The sequence below is a fragment of the Panthera pardus genome, unplaced genomic scaffold, assembly GCF_024362965.1.
Source record: "Panthera pardus isolate Hobbes unplaced genomic scaffold, ASM2436296v1 HiC_scaffold_17, whole genome shotgun sequence".
In the NCBI taxonomy this organism is placed as follows: domain Eukaryota; kingdom Metazoa; phylum Chordata; class Mammalia; order Carnivora; family Felidae; genus Panthera; species Panthera pardus.
The window spans coordinates 76213985-76231646 of NW_026526732.1; the positions used below are offsets into that span (position 1 = coordinate 76213985).

The 17662-nt window shown below is 36.3% G+C and overlaps 1 protein-coding gene across 10 annotated transcripts in view; it reads left to right on the forward strand.

Annotated features, from left to right (window-relative positions):
- Positions 1–17662, forward strand: part of SNAP91 (synaptosome associated protein 91) — a 146267-nt gene that overhangs the window by 87527 nt on the left and 41078 nt on the right. For all 10 annotated transcript variants that reach the window (XM_019442758.2, XM_053904680.1, XM_019442761.2 and 7 more), the window contains exons 14-15: positions 13413–13427; positions 13574–13741. In XM_019442758.2, coding sequence (XP_019298303.2) covers positions 13413–13427; positions 13574–13741 — 183 coding nt within the window. The remainder of the gene's footprint in view (positions 1–13412; positions 13428–13573; positions 13742–17662) is intronic.

Genomic DNA, 17662 nt, shown 5'->3' on the forward strand with positions numbered 1-17662 from the left:
CTAGAGGCGGACCTGCCAACCTTGGTCCCAACCTTGGTCCCTTGCCCCCATGAGCAGCCCTATCATGTCCCAGCCCCACCCAGCTATGGTCCAGGAGTAGACCTGCCTGCCCAGGGACCCCGTTGGAGCCACACCTATCCATGCACTTGCCATCTTTGGACTCAACTGCAGACCCTAAAGTGGACCCTTGTCCCAGTTCCAGCACTACTGACCAAGGTCCTGAAGGTCCACTCAGGGATGAGGCAGAATCAGAACCCATCCAAGCCCCTGGCAAGAGGCCCACCAACCATGGACATCATAGTATACCCAGCAGGTAGCCACATGACCCAGCTCCAACTCCACTCACCTGTGATTCTGTTCTGATACTCTAGGCAATGTCATTAGCCCAGAGCAGGTGAAAGTCTTTACCTGCCAAAATGAGTCCTTGGAAGAGCTGTTTACTTCTTTAAATTCACAAACACCGACACAAGACTACATGGATCATAAAGAATCAGGGAAACAAACATGATACCACTAAAGGAAACTAGTAACATTCTTAATAACTGACCCTGAAGAAATGGAGATTTATGAATTGCCCGACAAAGAATTAAAAGTAATCATCTTAAAGAAGCTCAGTGAGATGCAAGAGAACACAAATAGACAACAAAACAAATCAAGAAGACAATACATGAATAAAATGAGAAGTTTAATAAAGAGATAGAGGCCATAAGAAAACCAAAGAAAAATCCTGGAGCTATAGAATATAATGACAGAACTGAAAAACTCAATAGAGAGCTTCAACAGCAGACTTAATCAGACAAAATAAAGAATCAGCAAACTCAAAGATAATTATAAGATAGCAGTTAGAATAACAAGGAGGAAAAAGAGTGAAGAAGGCATATGGGACCTATGGATGCTATCAAATGAATGAATACATGCATTGAGGGAGTCCCAGAATTAAAAGACAGAAAAAGAGGGGCAGAAAGGTTATTTAAGGAAATAATGACTAAAAACTTCCCAAATTATATGGACATGGGTATGGATATTCATATTCATGAAGTTCAAAAGTCCCCAAGCAAGATCAACCCAAAGAAGACACAATATAATCAAATTGGCAAACATCAAAGATGAAAAGAAAAACCTAAGAACAGCAAGAGAAAAGCTACTTGTCACATAGAAAAGAACCCTGAAAAGGCTATCAGCACATTTTTTCAGCAGAAACCTTGCATGTCAGGAGTAAGTAGGATGATATACTCAGAGTGCTGAAAGAAGGGGGAGTAAAAAACTTCAGCCAAAAGTACTATACCCAGAAAAGTAAAAAGATCAACCCATCAAGATGATATAACAGTTGTAAATATATATACACCAAACATTGTAATACCTAAATATATAAAACAAATATTAACAGAACCAAGGGGAGAAATAGCCATATTGTAACAGTAGAGGACTTTATTATGCCACTTTCAACAATGGATAAATAATCTAGGCAGAAAATCACTAAAGAAATAGTAGGTTTGATAACACCTTACTCCAAATGGGCTCAACAAATATATACAGAACATTCCATCCAACACAGAAGAATATACATTCTTCTCAAGCACATATGGAACACTCTCCAGGATAGATCGTAAGTTATGACACTTACCAAATATTAACAAATTAAAGAAGATAGAAGTCATATTGCTAACCTCAGTGATAGAAACTAGAAATTAGTAACAGAAGGAAAATTGGAACATTCACAAATATGTGGAGATAAACAATATACTCCTGGACAACCATTGGGTCAAAGAAGAAATCAGAAAGAAATCAGAAAATATCTTGAAACAGATGAAAATGGAAACATACCAACACATATAGGATTCTACAAAAGCAATTCTCAGAGAAATGTTTATAGTGTTAAATGCCTACATTAAGAAAAAGAAACATCTCAAATAAACTATATAGCTTTATGCCTCAAGGAACTAGAAAAAAGAACAAACTAATCCCAAAGTTAGCAGAAGAAAGGAAATAATAAAGATTAGAGCAGAAATAAATGAATAGAAATTAGGAAGACCATAGAAAAGGTCAGTGAAACTAAGAATTGATTTTTTTGAATAAACAAAATGACAAACTTTTAACTAGACTCACCAAGAAAAAAGCAAGGATTCAAAAATGAAATAATAAATGAAAGAGGAAACATTACGGCTGATATTGTAAAACTACAAAGGGCCATGAGAGACTACTATGAACAATTATATGCCATCATATTGGATAACCTAGAAGAAATGAATAAATACCTAGAAACATATAATTGACTGAGACAGAACCATGAAGAAATAGAAAATCTGAAAAAATTCACAATGAGCGAGGAAATTGAAGCATGAGTCAAAAATTCCCAACAAAGAAAAACACATGATAGCTTCACAAGTGAATTCTACCATTTCAACAAGAATGAATGTCATTACTTATCTCCTCAAAAAAATTGATATGGAGGCAACACTTTCAAACTCATTTTTTGAAGCCAGCATTATTCTCAGACCAAAGCCAGATGAGGACCCTCCAAGAAAAGGAAATTACAGGCCAATAATCTTGATGAACAAAAACACAAAAATGCTCGACAAAATATTAGCAAACCAAATTCAGTAGCACATTAGAAGGATCATGCACCATGATCAAGTGGAATTTATCCCTGGAATGCAAGGATGGTTCACTATATGCAAATCACTAAACATGGTACATGGAAATCATATGATTTCAGTTGATGCAGAAGAAGCATCTAACAAAATTCAACATCCTTTCATGATAAAAACTCTTAACAAATTATATGTAGAAGGAATGTACCTCAACATTACAAAGGCCTTATATGATGTGCCCACAGCTAACATCATAGTGGTAAAGCTGAAACTTTTTCCCTTAAGATTAGGGACAAGGCAAAGATGACCACTCTCCACTTCTATTCAGTGTAGTGCTGGAAGTCTTAGCCAGAGCAGTTAGGCAAGAAAAAGAAATAAAAGGCATCCAAAAAGGAAAGGAAGAAGCAAAATCGTCTCTGCAGATGACATAATCTTGTATGTAGAAAACCCTACAGACTCCACCAAAAAACCGTTAGAACTAATAAATGAATTCAGTAAAGTTGCAGGATACACAGGCAACATACAAAAATCAGTTACATTTCTATACACTAACAACAAACTATCTGAAAAAGAAATAAAGAGGACAATCCCATTTACAGTGGCATCAAAGGAATGGAATACTTAGGAATAAATTTTCATCAAGGACATGAAAGATCTTATACACTGAAGTGCTGTGAACATTGATAAGAGAAATTGAAGAAAACACAAATAAATGGAAAGATATTCTGTATTCAGGGATTGGAAGAATTAATATTGTTAAAATGTCCACATTACCTTTTTTTAACCCCTTCTAAGATTTTATTTAAATTCAAGTTAGTTAATATATAGTGTAGTATTGGTTACAGGGGTAGAATTTAGTGATTCGTCACTTACATACAACACCTAGTGCTCAACACAAGTGCCCTCTCTAATGCCCATCACTCATTTAGCCCATCCTTCCACCCACTGCCCCTCCAGCAACCCTCAGTTTGTTCTCTGTAGTTAAGAGTCTCTTATGGTTTGCCTCCCTCTCTCTTTTTATCTTATTTTATTTTTCCTTTTTTTCCACCTGTGTTCCTCTGTTTTGTTTCTTAAATTCCACATATGAGTAAAATCATATGGTATTTGTCTTTCTCTGACTTATTTCACTTTGCATAGTACACTCTAGCTCCATCTACATTGTTGAAAATAGAAAGATTTCCTTTTTTGATGGCTGAGTAATATTCCATTTTACACACACACACACACACACACACACACACACACACACACACCCCACATCTTTATCCACTCATCAGTCAATGGACATTTGGGCTCTTTCCATAATTTGGTTATTGTTGATAATGCTGCTATAAACATTGGGGTGTATGTGCCCCTTTGAATCAGTATTTTTGTATCCTTTAGGTAAATTCACACACATATAGTCAATTACCAGGAATACACAACAGGCAATTGCTGGGTCATAGGGTAGTGCTATTTTTAACTTTTTGAGGAACCTCCATAATGTTTTCTAGAGTGGCTGCATTCCCACCAACAGTGTAAGAGGGTTCCCCTTTCTCCACATCCTCACCAATATCCTGGCTAATTCTGACAGGTGTGAGGCGGTATCTCATTGTGGTTTTGATTTTAATTTCCCTGATAATGACTTATGTTGAGCATTTTTTCATGTGTGTTAGGCATTTGTATGTCTTCTTTGTAGAAATGTGTGTTCATGTCTTCTGAACTAGGTTATTTATTTTTGGGTGTTGAGTTTGATAAGTTCTTTATAGATTTTGGACACGAGCCCTTTATCAGATATGTTATTTGTAAATATCTTCTCCTATTCTGTAGGTTGCCTTTTAGTTTTGTTGATTGTTTCCTTCACTATGTAGAAGGTTTTTATCTTGATGATGTCCCAATAGCTCATTTTTGCTTTCGTCTTTTTTCCATTGCGTATTCTTTCCTGCTTTGTCAAAGATTAGTTGACCATACAGCTGTGAGTGCATTTCTGGGTTCTCTATTCTGTTCCATTGCTCTGTGTGTTTTTGTGCCAGTTTCATACTGTCTTGGTGATTACACCTTTGTAATACAGCTTGAAGTCCAGAATTGTGATGCCTCTCACTTTGCTTTTATTTTTCAACATTACTTTGGCTATCTGGGGTCTTTTCTGGTTCCATACAAATTTTAGAATTGTTTGTTCTAGATCTTTGAAAAATGCTCATGTTATTTTGGTAGGGATTGCATTGAATGTGTAGATTTCTTTGAGGGGCGCCTGGGTGGCTCGGTCGGTTAAGCGTCCGACTTCGGCTCGGGTCATGATCTCGCGGTCCGTGAGTTCGAGCCCCGCATCGGGCTCTGTGCTGACAGCTCAGAGCCTGGAGCCTGTTTCGGATTCTGTGTCTCCCTCTCTCTGACCCTCCCCCGTTCATGCTCTGTCTCTCTCTGTCTCAAAAATAAATAAATGTTAAAAAAAATTAAAAAAAAAAAAAGAATCTTTGAGTAGTATAGACATTTTAACAATATTTGCTCTTCCAATCCATGAGCACAGAATGTTTTTCCATTTCTTTGTGCCTTCCTCAATATCTTTCACAAGTGTTCTATAGTTTTCAGAGTACAGATCTTTTACCTCTTTGGTTAGATTTATTCCTAAGTATCTTATGGTTTTTGATGCAAAAATATCCATATTACTTACAGTGATCTATAGATTTAGTACAATCCCTAGAAAAACTGCAATGGCATTTTCCCATAAATATAAAATAATCCTGTTATTTGTACAGACCACAAAAGACCCCAAGCAGCCACAGCAGTGTTGAGAAAGAACAAAACTGAATGCATCCAACTTCCTGATTTCAAACTATAGTGCAAAGCTATAGTAATCAAAATAGTGTGTTACTGTTATAAAAACAAACCCCTTCACCAACAGAACAGAGATCCCAGAAGTAAATTCACACACATATAGTCAATTACCAGGAATACACAACAGGGAAAGGATAGTCTCTAATAACTGGTGTTGGGAAAACTGAATATCCACATGCAAAGGAATAAAATTGGAACTTTATTTTATACCATACAGAAAAATTAACTCAAATGCATTAACAACTTAAATATAAGACCTGAAACCATAAAAAACCCCACAGGAAAACAGAAAAATCTTTTCAACATTGGTCTTAGCAATTATTTTTTTTTTTTTGCATATGACACCAAAACGTAGGCAACAAAAGCAAACACAAGTAGGACTGTGTCAAACTAGAACACTTCTGCACAGCAAAAGAAACAATCAGTAAAATGAAAATGCAACTTCCAGAATGGGAGAAAATATTTGCAAACCATGTATCTAATAAGGAGTTAATATCCAAAATATGTAAGGACTCAATTCAATCGCAAAAAAACAAATAACTTGATTTAAAAATGGGGAAAGGTCCTGAATAGACATTTTTCCAAAGAAAACATATAGATGACCAATAGATATATGGAAAGGTGTTCATTATCACTAATCATCAGGAAAATGCAAATCAAAAGCACAATATTATATCAGCTCACACCTGTTGGAATGGCTATACCAAAAAGAGGTAACAAGTACTGATGAGGATATGGAAAAAAGGGGACCCTATACACTTTGGGAGTGCAAATTGGTATAGCTGTTATGGAAAACAGTAGAGAGCTTCGTCAAAAAATTTAAAAAATAGGATTACCACATGATTTACTAATTTCACTTCTGGATGGATACACACACACACACACACACGCACGCACACACATATCAGAGAGGTCATCTGCACTTCCATATTCATTGCAGCAATATACAGAATAGCCAAAATATAGAAATAACTTAAATGTCTGTCAGTGGACAAATAGAGAAGGAAAATGTGTTTTATATATGAATAAATATAACTATATATATATATATTCATTCATTCATATATATATTCATTCATTTATTCATTCATATATATATTCATTCATATATATATATATATACATATATATATATATATATATATATATATATTCATTCATTCATTCAGTGGAATATTATTCTGCCCTAAAAGAGAATGAAATCTTCCAATTTGCAAACACATGGATAAACATGGAAGACATTATGCTAAGTGAATAAGCCAGACACGGAGAGACAAATATGTATGATCTCACTCATTATGTGAAATCTAAAACAGTCAAATTCTCAGAAGGAGAAACTAAAATGATGGTTGGCAGGGGGTGGAGAGTAAGGCACAAAATGGGGAGACATTAATCAGAGGGTACAAATGGTCCATCGTAAGATGAGTAAGTTCTGGAGATCTAATGTGTAGCTGGTGACCATAGTTAATAATACTGTTGTATACTTGAAATTTGATAAGAGAGTAAATCTTAAATATTCTGACCACAAAAATAAAGGTAGTAACTGGCAGTTATGTGGGGTCATGGATGTGTTATGTCGATTGTAGTAATCATTTCACGAAATATATCAACTCATCACATTGTACATCTTAACTATATACCTCAATAAAGCTAGAGTGGGAGGGTGGAAGAAACAGCACAAGTGAGACATTAACTAGCTGATGAGGAAACCAGTAAAATGATAAATACAGTTCAGAGGACATTTCAAGGAACTTGGTATTTATTGGGATTTGAAAAGAAATGTTAGGGGCTCCTGGGTGGCTCAGTTGTTTAAGCGTCCGACTTCGGCTCAGGTCACGATCTTGCGGTATGTGAGTTCGAGCCCCGCGTCGGGCTCTGTGCTGACTGCTCAGAGCCTGGAGCCTGTTTCAGATTCTGTGTCTCCCTCTCTCTCTGACCCTCCCCCGTTCATGCTCTGTCTCTCTCTGTCTCAAAAATAAATGTTAAAAAAAAATTTAAAAAAAAAAAAAAAGAAAAAAAATGTTAGAATAAGTTGACTAGGTTAGATACAAAATTAGTTAATGCCCAGTAGGTCAATAAAAGATCATATCTTGAGGTTATCTTCTTCTCCAAGACAGAATATAAAAATCACTTATCAACAAGATCTGTAACTTTTAATATATCATTTTAGAGTCAGACTCCTTAATTAACATTTAAATTCAAAGCCAAATGAAGTTACCTTCCCCAAGATAATTAAATAATCCTTGGGTGAGCTTGCTAAACAATGTGTCAGTATGACATCAGAGTAATGCTATAATCTCTGGATTGTATTTCCAAGTTGTTTTGGCAACAGAATAAACAACAGATAACCAGTCCTGCAATAAAATTGCTAATTATAAATATGAGCATTTTAAATATTGATGTTTTCCCACTGAAAACATTTAAACCTCCTGTGTTGAAATGTTCAACTCTTTTTTTTTTTTTTTTAATGTTTATTTCTTAGAAGGAGGGAGGGAGAGAGAGAGAGAGAGAGAATGAGAATGAATGGGGAAGGGGCAGAAAGAGAGGGAGACAGAATCTGAAGTAGGCTCCAGGCTGTCATCACAGAACCTGATGCAGGGCTCAAACCCATGAACTGTGAGATCATGACCTGAGCCAAAGTCGGACATTTAACCGACTGAGCCACCCAGGTGCCCTTGAAATGTTCAACTCTTAAGCCTACAGCTATCAATTTTTTTAAATAAAATTGCTCTTTCAACTTCACTTAACTTTGTTAAATTTCAGTTGGTAAAAGGAAAATATTCTTGCTGAGATTTTATAAGGGCATTCTGCTGGTTCTCATGTTTTCATTCTGAGCTTCAAGTTTCAGAAATTTTTGATTATTTCAATTTACTAATTTTCATTACCACAGTATCTTATACAATTAATTGTGTTTTCTGGTTCATTTAAGAATGCTCCAAATCCATATCCTTAAATCAGACTTTTTATGTCATAAATTCTTGTAAATGGCTTTTAGAGAATTTTTATAATTTAAAACTTAGTGTTAATTATAATTTGTGGGGTTATACGAAAATTTTTCAGTTTTATATGAATATAATAACTCTTTAATTCTGTCAACTATTTAAATCAGTATGTATTCACACTGTTAATTTTCAGAACTTCTCAAACATTTATTTAGTGACTGAGTTAGAACTCTAATGAATAACCAGTGAAACCTTAAACCATCTCCTTTTACCTTATTCTTTGGCATGAAATTGAAGAGAAATTCTCCTTTTCTCTTTCTTTCTCTTTCTTTCTTTTTCTTTCTTTCTTTCTTTCTTTCTTTCTTTCTTTCTTTCTTTCTTTCTTTCTTTCTTTCTTTCTTTCTTTCTTTCTTTCTTTTTCCTTTTCTTTTTCTTAAATTTTGCACCGAAAGAATGCCAAGTAAAAAGTAAAAGCTAGATGAGATCTTTTAAACTTGCACTGAAACAGTTTTATTCATTTCCATCTTCAAGCACTTTTTGCTAAGACACACAATACTGTAAAGAATAGGTTATAATAACCAATTTTATGAGACTACATTTCAGCCTTTACTTGTTAGAAATAAGTGACCATTGAGGACCAAAGCATTAAGATAGCAATGGATAAAGAAGAAAGCAGAATTGTGTGATTTTAGTCAGGAGGCTATTCAGGAGGGACATGCAGTTTGTGCCTTGCTCAAAGGCAGAATGAGAGGGGCTAAAATCCAGCCCACTGTCTGCTATTCAAGCTGTGACCCTTTTCATACTTGAAAAAGGGGTGCTTTTCTTTTCCTTATCTGCTGGCGCAGACGGAACACTTTTTATATAGTACAAAGCACCCTCCAGGCTAATAGAACCTTGGCTCAGGACCTGATGGTCACTTTTTGATAATTAGACATCATTAGTCTTCTGTCTCAAGAAAATGTCTATGACTACAGTATTTCATAGCAGTAGAAAAATCAGCTAGAGAGAAAAATACTAATAAATTCTCTAATTCCCAAGCAAAATAGTAAAAATAATAAGTCTTAAGACACTGAAGTAAACTTGCATAATATGAAATGGAGTAATATTAGTCATGTTCAGTTTGCATTTATCCTATAGATATGCCAGGGTAGTAGAACATGATGCTAAATTGTAACAAATATATTTTGGCTCATTTGACTAAGCAAAAATAAATAAATAAAATCACTTTCTCAGTCTTGTTCGATGAAATCAGGTCACTTCTATTATTAAAGCACATTTTAATTTTGTATAACCAGACAGTAAAATACAAACTCTAAAACTCTTTTAGACCTATTTGGATATTTTTATCTGCCCATAATGCTAGTAAGAGGATTCACTTTCCAGCATCCATGGCCACTTCAGATGTTTAAGAATTTCTCTTAGAGGTTATACATACTGATAAATATTGGCATTTTAAGGGATATCTTGTAATGAGGGTATTTTTTTCTGTTGGTGTAAGAGACAACCAAATTTTAGCAAATTCATATTTTAGTAAACCGAAGTTAAATAATGCATACAAGATTTGCCTCTGTTGACCGATAGTGAGCATTTTTGACTGAAAGAAGATAGAGCTTTTTGTAATCCCTGCCTCTGGCCCTGTAATAAGGAGAGTGTTTTTCTCTTCATAATAAATTCATCTCTCAGCACAAACAAGTGAGTATGTATGTTGTATTTCTGTGTGTCTTAGAAGTAGGAAACAGATCATTACTTATTGTAAATGTTTGAAGTGAAATTTCTAACTTTTTGAGAAATACAGAATTACTGCTAGGGTTTTATTAGAATTAAGAAACCTAATAGAAATTAATTACCAACGTGCATTTGAAGGCTCATCATTATTATGCAGTAATATGACTTTAATAGTTTTCATGGGGAATATTAGCCATAGTATAAGCAATTTTGGTGACCTATATTACCATTCACTTGCTAATTAAATCTGAGGGGCATATCTATGGCTGTTTAGGAAACACAGAAAGATTTATAGAAGCTTTGAAATTCATATTTCTGTAATGAAAATTATAATTTGACTTAAATATTAGCTGTTGCTATTGTTATCATTAACAAGCATTTGATACACTCCAGGCATGGGTGAGCACTTTAAATATATTAATGCATTTAATCTTTTACAGTAACCTAAGAAGTTTAGCTGCATATCACTGCAAAATACAGATTTCCTTGTTAATTCGGTTATAGTTCTGTTTCCTCAATTACAGTGAATATTTTCTAGTAATTTCCTTAGCTCAAAAAAATATGTCTGATTATGTAGTACTTGCAGTGAATTGAACTCTGCTGCTGTGGGTTTTGGGGCAAGGGTTTGTATAGTTTAATCCTTTATAAAAAGTGGTAGCTTTGAGAATAATAACTATTCCCATCATCCTAAAGTAGGGCTTTCTTTTATAGTAGGGAAAATTTTGCATAAAGCAATAAATAAGTAACATAAATTATATTTCCTCCAGAAAATTCAGATTTTAGAGACTAAAACCTGTGGCAAAAGTTTTCAGCATCAGTAATGCCCCAGTATGTTTAATCATCATAAATTTTCCTAGGAAATTTTACTCTCTATCTTTAATCATATTGCAAGCAGTCTTATAGCCCTCCATCTGAAAAAAAGAGTAGTCACAAGCAAGGAACTAGTGTTTTAATCTTTTATAATTTTTTTAAGGTTGTTTTTGTTTTTTGGGGTTTTTTTTTTTTGAGAGAGAGAGAGAGAGAGAGAGAGAATGAGAGCACATGCACACAAACAGGGGAGGGGGCAGAGAGAGAGGAAGGAGAGAATCCCAAGCAGGCTCTGTACCCACCAGCAAGGAGCACAACACAGGGACTCGAACCCACAAACTCTGAGATTGTGACTTGAGCTGAAATCAAGAGTCGGACGTTTAACCGACTGAGCTGCTCAGGTCCTCCTTAATCTTTCATACTTTTAAAAAATATTTCTATTTCTCTCCTTCTAGTACACATAGATAGTCTTCTCCTTTATCACTTACCAAATGTACAAAATAAATTGCCCATTCCCTGTCATAGACAATCGCAGGTCTGGAAACTTAACATCACATGGCTCTTAGCCCTTCTAAGTCAGATTGCATCTTGAAATAGCCATTGATAAAACAAGGCTAGAGAGAGTCCCACCAATGCCAGGAGAATAGAGAACCAAGTCTTTCTGGCTTCTGATGACCCACTTTGGTTTCCAATTAAAATTTTAGGGTGTATGACTATTGAGTAACAGTTGTATTGGGCCTGATTCTACTGGTTTAAGGAATTATTGGAAGGACCTTCTTTTTCTCAGGATTTGGGACCTGATCACCTAACAGCCCCAAATCAGTATAGCTCCTCTTTGCTTGGTGTTCATTATGCATACATTCTAAAATTAAAAAACTGTTTCTAATGTGATGTACCCTGTATGTTATCATTTTCTAATGTAATGAAATGTATAAGATTTGGTTAGGTAGAGCCTTGATTACCTTAGTGTATCTGTAGAGTGCTTTATCTAATATTTATTGGGTTTGAAATTGCATAGTTAAATGAATATGATCATTTTTTCTTGAAAAAAAAATTTAATGTTTATTTTTTGAGAGAAAGAGACAGAGCAGAAGTGGGGGAGGGGCAGCGAGGGAAGGAGACACAGAATCTGAAACAGGCTCCAGGCTCTGAGCTGTCAGCGCAGAGCCTGACACGGGGCTTGAACCCATGGGCCATGAGATCATGACCTGACCTGAAGTCGGACACTTAACCGACTAAGCCACCCAGGCGCCCCAAATGAATGTGATAATTTTTAATGTCAAATTTATGTTTCTCAGTTTTTTAAAATGTCTTCTAGAACTTTTAGTTTATTGAGTTCTCATAATGTTTTTAAGCCTCTTCAAAAAATAGCTCACTAATGACTTCTGATAAAATGTCTTCATGATTAAAATAAATTTCCAGTAACATTCATGAACTCAAATATGAGCCCTGAGGCTTATCACATGACTGGGAGTATGCGCATACCATTGGACACTAAATGTTTAACCTAAAGTCATAGTATAGTTAAGAATTACCCCTCCCGGGCTTTTTATTTGGATCCCAACTGTAATCTCACTATTGAACACTAAGAAAGTATGTACCTCTGAAGGGAGTGCAGACCTCAGAAGGGCTGAAAAGTGTTAATGCTACGCAATCTGTCACATTCATCTTAAAAATAATTCTCAGGGTGCCTTTGTGGCTCGGTTGGTTAGTGTCTGACTCTTGATTTCCACTAAGTTCATGATCTCATGATCTTGAGAGATCGAGCCCTGTGTCAGGCTCTACACTGATGTCTGTGGAGCCTTCTTGGGATTCTCTCTCTCCCTGCCCCTCTCCCACTCACATGTATAAACACACTCTCTCTCTCAAAAAAAAATCTGTTTTAAATAATTCTTATATGTTGTCACATAATGTCTATAAATGGAAAGATTATATATTGAATTGAAAAACCTCTGAGAGTGTGAAACTTATGAAGAAAAAAATCATGTAGTTTGAGGTTGTTTTTTTTTTCCCTAACTCCTAAGCTTGCATTCAGTTCTTTGACTACGTGTGGTATGTTCTTCAGTCAGACTATAGCTATCATAAAGTCTCTCTTTATTCTGTGGTGTTCTGGACTGAAGTGACACATCAGATACAGAGGATTAATAAAGTTCGATCAACTACAGTTTCTTCAGAATTGATATTTATCCTATAGTAAATCAGTCAAAGCAGATGAAATGATGAATCTGACAATAAATTGAGTTTGTCAAAGTTGTTTAGTGCTGACTTCAGGTAAGTGTCTTAACCTTGCTCTCTGTGTTCCCACCTATAAAATCGAAAGCATGGTCTAGAGGATCCCTACGGTCCCTTCCTGCTCAAACATTCCATGATAATAACAGATAATACATTAGTTTTTAATTACAAATGGTTCAGAAAGGTGCATAAAGCTAAAACATCTTCAGTTAGTACCTCGCCCTGCTCGGACGTTGGTGTGCTTGCGTGTTTCAGCTCTCTCTTATTTCTTCATACGCTGACACATAATGGACATCGATAGACCTTTTGGGAGAGGGTGAGTAAAGCTTTATTTTAAACTTCTGTTTTAAAAGAGACTTCTGTCTCTTCATCACTGTCCTTAATTTGATGATTTGGAGCCTGGTACATCTTTTGTCCTTTCCTCTTCCCTCCTGTTTGTTCTTTGTCTGTGGTACAACACAGATTCTCTGGCTGCAATTTCCTCTGTTCCCTCTGAAGCACAAATTTCAGACCCATTTGCACCAGAGCCTGCCCCTCCTACCACAACCGCTGAAATTGCAACTGCTTCAGCCTCTGCCTCAACTACTACAACTGTCACCGCTGTCACTGCTGATGTGGACCTCTTTGGAGGTTAGTCAGTCACATCACTGTTTTGTCCTTTTCCTTCCAGGTTTGGGAGTTGCCTTAGAGTTGAGGTGCTTAAAAATGTTCACGTGATAGGACAACATGTCAGAGTGTTTACTTTTTAAATGTTTCTTCATATATATTTATCAACACTAACTTTATCAATTTCATCTTCACTTAATTTTAGTAGCTTTAGAGCAAAGATTGCAATGCTTTAGGCCAGTGTGATGTTTCCAGTTTTTAAACGTCGGGTTTTAAATTGCTGTTAGAACCCTTGTCCCATGTATGTCCCTGCCCTGCAGCATCTATGTGAGAGTGGTGCCAGGCCTCTCTATCACATTTAGGTTTGGCTTCTTCACCACCTTCAAACTAGCTGAACGAATCATATTTGCAGAATATGGAAGGGGAAGTTCTGGCTTAAGTTATTTTTTAAGATTTGGAAAAAAAGTCATCCAAGAGTAGTTCAGATTTGGAGGTCTCTGAAGAAAGTTTGGGGATACGCCCATTTTGTAACTGTAAGCTTGTTCTGTACAAGCAAAGAGTTGGATCATCTTTAGCCTTGGAACTTTGAGAGATCATTTGATACAACGCTCACATGCTGATTGAAAACAGGTTTAGGTTAGACTTTGAAATGATCATCTGAAAATACACTTTATGTTCAGATGTAAATTCTGACAGAGTTGACTCACAGCTGTGAGCTTGCATCAGGTATCCTAGACTCTGGCGGTATAATATGCCTGGACCTTATGAACCGACCGAAGCCAGTGTGTTTACATATTCCCATCTGAGCGGTGCTAATGTCCACACCTGGAGAAGTGCTCATATCAAATACATGCATCGAATAGTGTTATATTCATCATAGTTTTGTGTTTCTTTGTTACCGTATAACTTTCCCGGGGCATTTTGAGAATATGGTAAAGAAATTGGAGGAAGCAAGTGATGGGGACAGCAGGACAGATTTGGCAGGCTCTCGTGGAGTTAATACATTCCCCTGGGAACATACACTTACTGGTCCGTCCCGCTGTGCCACCCACCATGCCCCAGTCTCTGAGGCTTGCCAACACTGTCTCGGACAGGAGCGCTCCGGTGGACACAGCACCATTGCCATTGTTTCACACAAGGAAGTTGCCGCTGCTTACAGCGCGGCCATTCCTGTTGCAGGAGAAACCTTTTTTTAAAGTGGGGGAAGGGGGTTTGCAGGCTCTTGCATATTTTATTGAAAGTAGTCAACCACTAGTGAAAGTTAGTTTTTCAGTTATTCCTCTATAACTTTGAGACCAAAAATTAAATTTTCAGCTTAAATTTGTAAAATGAACTTCTTCACACACCCCCTTCCCCCCTCCCCATTATTAGTATTGGGTATGGGTGGTTTCTCGTACGCTTATCTTTTCAGAAACACTTCAAGGAACATATGAGCCGGGCAGATAACTATTTTGTGCTTAAATATTTCTGCACCTTTAGCTGTTTAGATTTTTATTTTTCAATCCAACTGTAAGAAACTTAAGTGCCTTTAAGAAAACAGTCAACTCCATCTTGCTTCCTCCGTGGCTCTCTAGAATAGTAAAGCCTGATATAGTTCCTTGAAATAGTCTTTGTGCCATTATGCTGTTTGTGTTGATCATTTATGGCTGATTTTTCTACATTCATCAATCAGAAAAACCTGTATATTTGTAAATATTTTCATGGTTCTTTCTATCCTGAAATACCAATTTAAAAGACTAATACTGCAGAAAGTCATGTAACTTAATCCCAAAGAATGGGGCTCTCCTTGTGATTTTCCCAATATCCTTTCTAGTCATCTGGCTGTAGGTAAAGTGAGTACATCTGTAAATCTCATCATAATTATTTTTACTGACCTGGATAGCTCCATAAACTATCTCCTGACCTCTTAGCTGTAAAATCTCTACCTTTATGGCCAGGAGTCTACAGGTGTCACGGTTGCACAGTTTTCAGTGATATTCCCTAATTTCTTTCATGTTCTTTATTGATTTATAACGAATCATCTAGAGATGGGCCATGTTGTGTGGCCATTTTTTTTCTTTGTGTCACTAAAATGGGCAAGTGGTAGAACTCTTAAATACAATAAGGGCACCAGATATTTTGTTTACGTGATTTTAAAACATGCACTTTTGAGGTTTTATCTAGCTCATACAGCTGTATTAAGTAGATGTCTTTTTTTTTTTAATTTTTTAATGTTTATTTATTTTGGAGAGAGACAGAGACAGAATGTGAGTGGGTTAGGGCCAGGGAGAGAGGGAGACATAGAATCTGAAGCAGGCTCCAGGCTCCGAGCTTGTCAGCACAGTCTGACATGGGGCTCGAACTCACGAACTGGGAGATCACGACCTGAGACAAAGTCGGGCACTCAACCAACTGAGCCACCCAGGCGCCCCAGTATTAAGTAGATGTCTTTAGAAATAAGTTAAAGAGATTTATTTCTGGGAAGTAGTTAATTGTTTAATTTCATGAATATTAAATATTAAAACATTGATATTTCTATGCACTCATAATAAATTTGAAAAACGGAAAATGTCTGATATTTTAAAATATTCACATTGATACCCCACATAACATTTTAGTTATTTCAATGTAAGTCATTAAAAACATTTTCAGAAAATTATATTTACTAAACACTTTATTTTTTTTTTTTAATTTTTTAACATTTATTCATCTTTGAGAGACAGAAACAGAATGTGAGTGGGGCAGGGGCAGAGAGAGAGGGAGACACAGAATCTGAAACAGGCTCCAGGCTCTGAGCTGTCAACACGGAGCCTCACGCAGGACTCGAACTCACTGTGAGATCATGACCTGAACTGAAGTCAGACGCTTAACTGACTGAGCCACCAAGCGCCCCACACTTTATTTTTTAAAGTGAACTTTTAAGGGGGAAAAAATGCTTTCTGTGATCATACAAGATAGTATTGTACTTTTAAAAATTAGTAAAATTTACAGATGTTGATAAAAATAAAAGACAGACTTTTCTAAAATATTCTATTTTTCACTTATGGATACTTTGCCAACAGCAGCATATTGTTTGTGACAACACAGGGGTTTTTTTTCCTGAGCACTCAAATGCTAATTGATACTAATTCCTCTACACATTCACCAGGGTACACTTTCAGTCACCTGTGTCAGTTTGGGAGCAAGCTTTCAGGAACATGTAGTCTGTGAGCATGAAACCAAGTGGCTGGAAAACCAGAGAACTTCCCTCACAAGCCTGCTCTCATTTGTGCAAGTTGGTTAACAAACTAAGTACTAAGTACTTAAATATAAGCACTTGAATCTAGATTTTGTGTAAGAGTCATAACCTGGGACCTTTGGGGAAGACTGGAATGGTGACTTTCAGGTTGTTGACAGTGATTAAAACCCCTGTCCAAGTAAGTGATTTAAAGATGGCTCATGGGACTGGAGAAGATGGGGAGAATTCAAGCTGGGAAAATGATAGCTATACGAAATTTTTAGAAAGGTAGTCACATGATAAAAAGTTTGAGAGAAAATTCTTCCTAGATTGCTAGAGGGAAAAAAAAAGACTGGTCCGTAGCAGTGGCTGGGAGACTGTTTTGCTGGGGAAGGCCTGGACTGGGTCCATAATTATAGAACAGCAGGAACATGCATTTCCAGGAAATAGCACGGGTTGAAAATAGCCAGTATGTAAAAATGAACTGCAAATGGGTAACAAGGGAAAGAGAACTTGATTAGAAAGAGCTTGAGTTTTCAAAACTGGAAGGTTAATACTGCCTTTGATAATGAAAGAAAACTAGGTAGTAAAACAAGTTTAATTTGTTTACAACAACAACAAAAAATTCTATTACCTCTCACAGCTTGAGGGCCAACTGAGCTCTGCTGGACAGTTCTCATTCATGGTCTCCTTCCTGGCTACAGTCGGGCTGGGGCTAGTGTTATTCAAGCAGTGGCTGGGGCTGCAGT